At 37.6% G+C, this 10,075-nt stretch overlaps 1 protein-coding gene and 1 long non-coding RNA gene across 2 annotated transcripts; one reads left to right on the top strand and one right to left on the bottom strand.

Moving 5' to 3' along the window:
• The first annotated feature begins 4,596 nt into the window (after positions 1-4,596).
• LOC145894584 (uncharacterized) lies at positions 4,597-5,699 on the top strand. Its single transcript, XR_014401562.1, has 3 exons — positions 4,597-4,736; positions 5,118-5,273; positions 5,526-5,699. It is a non-coding gene; the product is annotated as an uncharacterized LOC145894584 (long non-coding RNA).
• A 1,551-nt stretch (positions 5,700-7,250) lies between these two features.
• Positions 7,251-9,229, bottom strand: LOC145895467 (3-galactosyl-N-acetylglucosaminide 4-alpha-L-fucosyltransferase FUT3-like). Its single transcript, XM_082984275.1, has 5 exons — positions 9,158-9,229; positions 8,752-8,825; positions 8,154-8,270; positions 7,346-7,965; positions 7,251-7,279 (listed from the first exon to the last, which is right to left on the bottom strand). Exons 2-5 carry the CDS (start codon positions 8,802-8,804, stop codon positions 7,251-7,253), a joined length of 819 nt encoding a protein of 272 aa, XP_082840401.1. The 5' UTR covers positions 8,805-8,825; positions 9,158-9,229.
• Positions 9,230-10,075: the final 846 nt, after the last annotated feature.

Here is a 10,075-nt window from a genome sequence, read left to right as displayed (position 1 = left end):
ACCGCCGGTGCAATACTGACACAAACACGTGATTAAAACAAACCAAAAACTTTATTCAGCCGCAGGGCATAAGCTGCATGCGACGGCTCAAGTATCATCCGAAAGTTCATTATATAATGATTGGTCTAATTTTTCTCCACACCTAAATACCTTTTTTTTTTTAACAATGTCAAATGTGTAATTTTTTGAACAAATGTAATTTTGAACAATGTCAACGATATTATACCTGTTACTTGCTGCATTCCACAATACTTTAGGACATTACTTATTTATCGGTTGACTCTAGTGTAATTGCTTGTGTGCAGTGTTCTTTTGCGCAACTTTTATTCAATGTAGTTTAATACCAACAGTATAAATCCATTAGTTACATCAGAATATTATAATCTAAGGTTTAGAATCATCTTCAATAATATAGGTTGCCAGATACGGTTTTATGTCGCCCAAAACTCCTTTCAGACTTTCAGGCTGTGGGGACACTGTGTATGTGGGAAATGAGAATGTTTGGATACCGACGTAACTTGTTACGACTCCCTTGTGTCGAATCGTTGTGGGTGAGAAGCAATACGATAACCTTTATCAAAATACATAATGGTCTGTTTCAGACGAATTGTCACAAACTATCCCTTACGACAAAGTTTATGACAAGACAAGTGTATGGTGGGTTTATTGCTGAAGGAAAGAAGGATGAATAATGCAACCATATCATATCGGTATGAAAAGTTTGGCTTCCGTACCAAACCATTCGGGATCACGTAAAATCCAATTCTCCCTGCACTCCGTCTGTTGGTCAACGAATCGAATCGTGTGATTAATAACAAAAAAAGCATCTTTGCCGATGTGGTGGTGCTGTGATCACCAATCTCCATGACATGACGTCAAACAACACAAGTGTTGTGGAACTTCTGCACATGTTGCAAATCCACGTACATATCGTAAGACTCGCGAGGTTATTCCACACAATTACTGTATATATATGAAGACTTAGATACCTTGGAGCCAGTATTTGAAAATTGGGTTTGGAAATGAAATGCAGTGAAAGGAAGATTCGGAATCGGAAAACTATTCTCAACGTGCCGATTTGATGGAGCCATTCGGGTGAGCGTGGCACGTATAAAACATATGTGATATCTTGTACAATGCTGGGTTGTGACGATTTTTCTTGAACAAGCACAACGCAAAATAGGTTTTCTTTGTGCTTGGGAGCAGTCACATCGTTGTTGTGATATGAAATTGGATGTTTTTTGTCCTTAAAGTAATGCCAAGAACTTATTGTAGACATTCCTAAATTATAACACAGCTTACTCCCATGCATATTTTTAACGTTAGAAAACTTGTTTTTTTTCTAACAGACAAGCACGTGCTGCACCAATCCCTATGAAAGGGCCTTGTAAGTAGTGATGTTCCCAGTTGCAAATTATCCGACCCGGCCGGATCCGGATAGTTATCAATCAAATTCGGCCGGATAATTTGGATCCGGCAGTTTGTTAACACCGATTCGTGTATTTTATCGGTATGGCAAAAATGTTTGATTGCCAAACAGAATGCTATGTTTAGGTTAGCTTATCATGAGTGGAAGAAATAAACGTGGGTATTTAATAATATGATAGTAACAGACAGACCAACTTAAACAGACGCCTAAGAAAGTTTTAAATTGGTTTGTAGAAGAGCTCTGACAATACGAGGTTCGTATAATACGAGGACGTACTACGTCTGAAGTTGCCATGTAATAATGTGGAAGTGAAACGTAAGCGTTCTAAGAGGAAATGTGGATTCTTTTGCAATAACTGAGCTTCTGTTTTAACCACTTATTCACTGAGCTTTTGTTTTTTAGCAAGTCAACGCAAAACCACGAGGGTATTTTCGGGAATAGTGATTGCTACGTTCATCTTATCCTGTGTTAGTGTTGCTCTTGCCTTACTAAACATTTTAAGGGAAAAGGGTGTGTGTAATTGCAAAGAATGGCTTTCTTTGTTGTTCCGAAGGTCTTACAAGTTTACACTTATAATGACCTGTAAGTTCGTAAGCGTTTGTATTTTACTTTTTACGATGTTTAAGCTCTTTCTGGTTTTACAGGTGGCGGCTATATATTCGCCATATCCGCCTTCACCTCGGATTTATACAAGGGTATTGACAAAAACACATTGCAACCGGGTCTGCCGTTAACCTTTGGCTGGGTAACAGCCGGTCTATATGGGGCCGTTCTGCTTGTCCAACTTGTTCTTATGACTAAGACAATTTTATCAAATGAGGACCTGTTTGATTTGCTTCGGTACGTGCTGTATGTTACTGAGGTAGCAGTTCTAATCGCCGTTTTCTTTGTTCCGATTCGACGTAATTTGGAGCCAGTCAGCATGTTTTACAATGTGTTCGGCACCCGACCCTGCAACATATCCACAGGACAATGTGAGTGGGTTTGAAATGTATATTGTTGAGGTTTATCCGTTACAGTTGTAATTGAAGCGCGATGACTCAACAACGGTGTTTACAGCCACTACCATGCTATTATTTCATAATAACCTCAGGGGCCTTCAAAAAAAAGTGCCGGTTTAAAGTCACTTTATTTGGAGATAATGTGAGATTGCAAAACTTTGCGGTAGAAATCCCTAAGTTTCAATGATAACAAAAGTGTTCATGGGCCCATTTTGATATTCATCTACACATCAGAGCCTTCTGATTTGCGGACGCCTGACCCCTTTCTCGTATAGGGGCCTGTCCAACTTATTTACCAGTTTACCAAGAAACCAACTTTGAACCAAATGATGGTAGGTTTCCTAGCAAGACTCATATAATTCATTCAAAGTCAACAGCTTTAACCACCTTTTAACCTAAGCAATATATTTTACAGATATAAAACCAGATGCCAAGCGAATGACGATGGGTGTTGGCATTTTTTATCTTGTTGCTCGATTACTTCTGGCGTTTTGTTCAACAATCGCTGAAATACACAGTCCGCCAACAAACGCGAATGGCAATGCGGTAGTGCAACAGGTATCTTATATTTAAATTGCACAGCAATAGCTTTTTTAACGATTTTTTTCAATGCCTGTGGACAACGTTATCAAGCATTCTAATCTCCGTGGTTAATGAAGTTTGACTGTCATTTCACGCAAAATTAATTGGAATTTTATAATATTTATCAGTATGTATTCCAAATAATGTTTGCCTCTAGCCAATGGAAGTAATCTCTCAACATGATAAACTGTTATTTAAACAGGCACCCAACAACACAAACAATATGTGGACATTGCTTTCTTCCAAACGTTTCTATTCCATCGGAAAAATTGCAACTGGTTGGTTTAAGTGAACACAGTGTGTAAACAAAATGTTGGTGACCTGAATGAGGGTCTTTACAGGGAGTTTCTAACAACTCCAACCACTTCGGCTTAAAGTGAAACAAATAGTTTCCACCCCTCAAATTTACCGAACATGGCCTCTTTGGGTGCAAAATATTTGGAGTTGATAACTTTGAAAATGAAAGCCAAAGCTAAATTGCTGTTAATCATTAGTAAACGTTTCGAACACTAACTGGGTTCATCATCAGTACTACAATGAGCGCATGCAAGAAAAGCGTCGGGGTAATAAAGGACTGAGCAGGCAGAAGGGAAACAGCAGCAGCAACAACGAGCAACAAGCCAGAGGCATGTCACGTGACAACAACATGGAAGCACAGCAGCGACGTCATCATTAGCAATGTGTCAGGCTGCAGTACGGACCTAGATGTAGAATAGGTAAAGGGGTTTGGAACTGTCATCCACGTTCAGTGCTGGTTTATGCTGGTGTTGGATGTAAAGTGCTGTTTCCCTTCTGCTCAGTCCTTTATTACCCCGACGCTTTTCTTGCATGCGCTCATTGTAGTACTGATGATGAACCCAGTTAGTGTTCGAATCGTTTACTAATAATTAACAGCATTTTAGCTTTGGCTTTTATTTTCAAAATGGCCTCTTTGCTTGGCACAAAAGTGTAAAGAAATAAGTAGCCGTGGCTTCAACGCTGCATTAACTTGCTGCAAAATATAAATTTGTGTACTTATATTTTTGTGAATTTAATTATCAATTATTATGTTACAGTATACTTTACTATGATTGCAAATTCTATGCAAAGTTGTTCCGTACATATGTATATGTTATATTGGCGTTCTCTTATCGCCCTAGAAATCCTACAAGAATACACATGGATTTATTTATTCGCATAAATGTACTGCATAAAATATCCAAAAATGTCGATTAACTCGATCCTTTTTTTACAGGCCTTTTGTTCCTCATTTGCACTATTGTATATTCGATTGTATACAACCTTTACATCGCTGATATGACACTCTGCTTAACATGTGCCATGTTTGCGTCATGCTGTTGTATTGCTGGAGCCAGCGTGGAGCTGTATCAGGTGGTAAATGTAAGTAATGTAACTAATAAAAATGTAAAAAAGTGCACTTGTAATTAAGCAAGCGCTGTAATTGAGAGTTTTTGCATGGGTAAAAATGTTCCTGTTTGGATGTACTGAAACATTGTGGGTGTACCTAACAACCAAATTTGTCTAAAAGACAGGAGGATACGTGGACCTTGCCAATGGCGAACAAACTAAAGTTGGGGACAAAATTCTTCAAATTTTATCGGATAGTGAAGCAGCTCGGAATCGGACAGGATTCGTCTTCTTTGTCATTTGTTCACTATTTCAATGGATAGCTGTGTGTTTGCCTGGCTGGAAAATAATTGAAGACATTCCTGTGTATAAACGAAGTAAGTTAAAACGTTGTTTTCATAGCGAAGAAAATAGTCTAATGCAGAGGAACTTTCATGAACCAGTGATGTACTCATCCCCAACAAAATATACCACAGAAATTCTTCAGACTTTTTGTAAGGACTAATTCGCTTTCGATGTTCACTTTTTATTAATGCAACAGCTACAAGGTCACACAGATTGTTATAGATATAAAATTCGTTCAAAACTTGCAAGTGAGCTTACGACGGCCAAACAACATTCAAACAATGGACTAATGGATTGCGATGCACTATATGCATATATTGGAAACCTCTGGTTAAAGCCAAAATTATCAAAACATTTCTACGTTTTTGACTTTATAATTCTACGGTTTTTTTCCAACTGATTTTCCTGTTCAGGTGCTCACTGCCATTCGATGCACGCCTTTTCAGGAGTAATATTTTGTGGGTGGTTGACGTGCTGGTTCATTAGTCTTGTGCTCATTGTGCTCGGTTTTTGCGCTCCGCCATGCAAAGAAGTACAGTTTTCATCCAAGTTCTTCGTCCTGTTAAGCGGTGAGGCATTTTGTAAGGCCCATATTGCACGATCATGTCTTTTTGTTTTAAAGATAATCAAAAGTACGCTTGTCCCCGGTATATTTGGACTTACCATAAAAACATAGTTTTCCATTACATATAAATGTCCGCATTTGAAAACCTGAGCTGATTTGTGCAAATAGTAACATTTCGATTTAATATAGAGTATTAGATGTTTCTCGAAGGTTACTTTTATCAATATACGTTTTCATCGTAATTCATGCTGCGCAGGTGGTCTCTTCAGCTTCGCTTTTGCTTCACTCTGGCTGGACATAGAGACTGGAGTCGATCCAGGCACTTGGTCGAAGAACGCCCCGTTTTGGTTGGCGTTCGTATCCACGATTATTTACTTCTTGGGGTCTCTAGTTGTCCTACTGTTGTGGGACTTCGTTGTGGATGTTTGCAAATCTGTATTCCAGTGGTTAAGGGCCAAGTGTTGCTCGCCCACAGAGCAAAATGAAGCCTCTGTTCCACCACAGAAATCTGTACAGTTACCTGTCGAAGAACAGGCACCTGTCGAAGAACAGGCATCTGATGAAGGACAGGCATTTGTCGCATTTGTCGAAGGACAGGCATCTGTTGAAGGACAGGCATTTGATGAAGGACAGGCATTTGACGCATTTGTCGAAGGACAGGCATCTGTTGAAGGACAGGCATCTGTGCAGGATACCGCAACGAGATGTCAACCTCAAAGCCTACAGGAATACAAACATTTTTGATTACGAAATACGACAAACATTTCTTTGCCTATTTAGATGGTCAAAATGACAATTTTAGCGTGTCATGGTCTGCATTTGAAAACACCATTTTTCATTTTTTTTGGGTCATCGTTGTATTTCGGAAAACTGTCACGTACATTGCCTTATATTGTACGATTTGCCGTTGTGAAATTCTGTTTGGTACCCTTTTCTTGTTCTGTACAGGTTTTGCTACATATGTTGTCTTGTGTGAAATAAAACTGAAAATTTCAAGCTTGCAAAACTTTCTTACTGCGTTTCAGGTATAGCATCAAAAATCTTAACAATCCGTGATTAAAAAATGCCAATAAAATGGTAGTGAATTTGTCACGAAATCATATTCACAATTATCTGCAGTATCAACAGTGCCTTTAAATCAAACTGTAGCGCTATTACCCAAAACTTTAAACTGATGGTATTGAAATAAGTTTCGCTGACGGGAAATGCCCACCTGTGTTTTCTGTTTTAATATAACGATGACGTAATAAAGCAATCAGTGACAAAGACCGAACACATTTTTGTTTTTGAATTGTGTTCCTGAAACCACAGTTATTACAGGAAAAAAACATTGTGTTCCGAGCACAAATTGACCACTGGATGTCGATAAAGAGACAAACATGACATAGTTTTGCTTATCAACATGCGTTCATATTTTATTGAAATTTGTTGCTTTCTTAATGAAAATCATTTCAAGAAGATTAAAATATTCCTGGAACAAAATTTTCGTTCGTATGTTAAGCGAATGAAATAATCCTCACACCAATTATATTATGTCTGTGTTCTAGTATGACTAAAGCAAATAAAGATTTTAGACAAAACCCCGAAACAAGAATTTCAGGTTCAAATAATTTTTGCTAATCACAATCGATCTTCCAGTGTCTGACATGAACGCTTTTTAGGTTATCGTGTAAGATCAGATCAGCCGATAAAACATGTTTGTATAAAACATTGTGGGTGTCTGACGTTATATTATATTTTGTTGTTGTAAAACAGGTCAATAAAATTCGAAGACAGATAAAACTCCAAACCATGCTCTTGAATCTCACCGTATATTCTGAACAGTGTTAACATGGAAAAGGTTGCAATTTGGTAAAAAAAGAGCAAATTATTTAATTAATATGATGAAACATTGCTTATCTTTTGAGAAAAAGTTATGCAGTATGACGAATGAGGCGAAGAAATAAATTATTTTTTTTACTGGTGATATATCATACAGTGGTCAAGAAAGACATGCTTTATTTTCTTTTCCTAAAAACCAAGATTGAACAGAAAAGTTATGGCGAGACAAAGATGTGGAGACTGGTAACAACGTACCGTCGTCATTTTTTTTGAGGTTCTTTACATACGAACATAATTTGCAGAACACAGTTTCTTTTTTTAAACCTGACATTTCCGATATGTCCAGAGTCATCCACTTGAGATACTTTTTATATTCCTTGTTGTTTCTGTTCAAGTATTCCAAATATTTTACAAGATCTTCAGGTGATGGGAAGTCCTGAGCGTAGATGAAGGAGTTAGGAGGAGCCACAGCTTTGTAGTCAGCTTTTGGAGCACCGAGCACAACAGGTACAGTCCTGGCTGCTAGGGAGTTAATCCAAAATTTTTCAGTGATGTAATCCTTACACCCCCAGCTGTTCTCAAACGCCAAGTAGAACTTAAACTTGGTGTTGTTGAACTCCTGTCGAACTTCGCTGCCACTGCATTTTCCACCGAATGTGAGATTGAAGCCGGCTGTCATCATTCTTGTCGCGTATGTCATTCGATCGACCGCCCCTTGGTTTACGTGGCAGTTTGAAACAACCCATAAAGCGAGGTTCGTTTTCTCCTTGATGAGTGCGTCCAATTCTTCGTCACTTATTGGTGTTTTATCACAGTTTATTTGTCGGTAGACATATGATACACTGCCGTATGGCTGAAAGATGTCCGAATCCCTCCTGAAAGGAGTCACGTGACACAAACCGAACAAAACTTGAGAAACAATATGTAAGGTGAAGAAAAAATCAAGTTTTTCTGAAATTACTACCCAGCTAACTTGGTGCTTGAAATACATTAAGATGTGAATTGCGATCTGTAAAAAAAAGTTCTTTGGCGAGAAACATTGTCCCAGCAGTAAAACGCTTACCTGTACGTTAAAGAAATATTAAATATTCCATCCACATGTTCGGATTCAAAATATTTTCGATTGTGCAGAGTCAGTGAGCTTTCCATACTCCACCAAGCGTACAAATGGTTTTTCTCTCTAAAATAAAACTTTTCTGTTTACCACACATCATACAACCGGAAACAATAGGCAATCCGGCAAGTTTAAAAGTAAACAATTCTAAACAATTTAAAAGTAAAAGGAGTATTTTTAAAGAGTGATTGGAAATCTATCGAACGCATGTATCCGCAATAAAAACATCAATGTGGACATCAATATTATTAATGTACTTAAATTGGGAAATTAAACTATTTTACTCAATGTGAAATGTGTATATAGGTTTGCCAAGTTTAAATATATCTATCCCCGCAGATAGTAGGTTGTTGGTTTGTCCATAGAAAATTAAATTTCGTTACTTTTACTTTGCCCGATCGACAACCTGCCAGAGTAGCTTGATTAAGTTGATACCATTACATAACTTGCTTACACCTAAATGTTTTTTTTTTACATTACAAAACACTTTTTTAATATATTTATGACATAAAACCTCAAAAACCCAACAGCGCCATAATTATATCACCTTGTCTGTGGCAGATCGGTGGAATTATATTGGGCAAAGTGCATTACAACCATTTTAACACCATCTCCATCCAACTGTAACGACAAACGTAAAACTGCCCTAAAACAATATGCTTTTGTCGGTATTATAGCAATAGTTTGAACTTTACTGTGTTTTCGCTCCTATGTTTTGGATTAAAGTCCTATTCAATTCGCAGCTAGCTATTTTTATGTGAAACACTAACAGGTAGCACCACATAGAGCAAAAGAAAAGAATCAGCAAGTGGCAGTGTTTCACATAAAAATTTCGTAACTGACAAGAAAAAATGAGAATTTAGGTGAATTATTTTAATCATGGCAAATGGTCAAGTTGAGCTTAGCACACTCATTTGCCAAATTGATATCAATGTTATAACGATAAAATCTACTTTGGATCGATTTTGTGTGACGATGCAATCATCGCAGCTCTTCAAGATTCGATCCTCTTTTATCTTTCCTAACGGTGGGTACCACATAACAATATATAACTAAATAGATAAAAAGGAGGTTGAGTGTAATTATGCACATAGTTGTAGGAGGCACGACCTAGCTAAACTCACCGGGATACTTTGATTCGTCGAATATTTTAAAATTTCGTTTGTTTCCTGCAAATGCAGGAGATGTTAAATTTGAAATTTTCTTAAAAAATTCTTACTTTCGTAGAAATGAAAAAATGTTTGGAAAAAAGTAGCTATTCCAAATTCCTATTATAAATGGACAAAGTTTTAGGCAATGAATAAACAGGTTTGGCAAAACTAATTTCTTGTTTCAATTTTGCTACTGTTCAACAGGGAAAAATAATTGCAAACATTTTTATTTTATTTTAAGTTAAACTCCTCCCTTTTTCGCACACTTTCACCGCTATTCTTTGTTCTTGAAAGGTGTTGTTCTTAAACACGGATTCACGGTAAACAACATTACAATAGTGAGCCACAGATAACTGTGCATGCTGTTTTGAACTACCAGTCTCATAAGTGCAGCTTGTAACTGACGACGGTCTTGTCGGCTAATTAGCCAGACCGAGACCATTTCACTTTGTGGTGAATTGGCAGAAATACCTAATCCTGGACACGCCACAACACACACGTCAGTGGCGATGCGTTTGCCCAGAGGCTACAACGCAGACAATTCTTGATGTAGCCTTGATACGAAGGCCAAGCCGCGTTTTTAACCGCACAGTAATATGAAAGCAAAACTTTTTGCGATCATTTCACATCAGCAAAACAACCGTGAAAATTTATAATCCATGAATTGCATTTTCTCGCAGCATCCTTTGAAATTGATTACATTTAAAACGCAGTCAATAG

The sequence above is a fragment of the Ascidia mentula genome, chromosome 3, assembly GCF_947561715.1.
Source record: "Ascidia mentula chromosome 3, kaAscMent1.1, whole genome shotgun sequence".
NCBI classification, from domain to species: domain Eukaryota; kingdom Metazoa; phylum Chordata; class Ascidiacea; order Phlebobranchia; family Ascidiidae; genus Ascidia; species Ascidia mentula.
Note: the sequence above shows the minus strand (reverse complement) of the source record. Positions and strands in the feature narration are given on the sequence as shown.

What these genes read in the sequence shown, in the direction of transcription:
- LOC145895467 (XM_082984275.1), bottom strand. Translation starts at nt 8,804, where the DNA reads ATGGTTGTAATGCACTTTGCCCAATATAATTCCACCGATCTGCCACAG. An exon ending in ACCGATCTGCCACAGACAAG is followed by an intron (nt 8,271 to 8,751) that starts GTGATATAATTA and finishes GTTTTATTTTAG; the next exon opens with AGAGAAAAACCATTTGTACG. An exon ending in CCTCAAAAAAAATGACGACG is followed by an intron (nt 7,280 to 7,345) that starts GTACGTTGTTAC and finishes CTTGGTTTTTAG; the next exon opens with GAAAAGAAAATAAAGCATGT.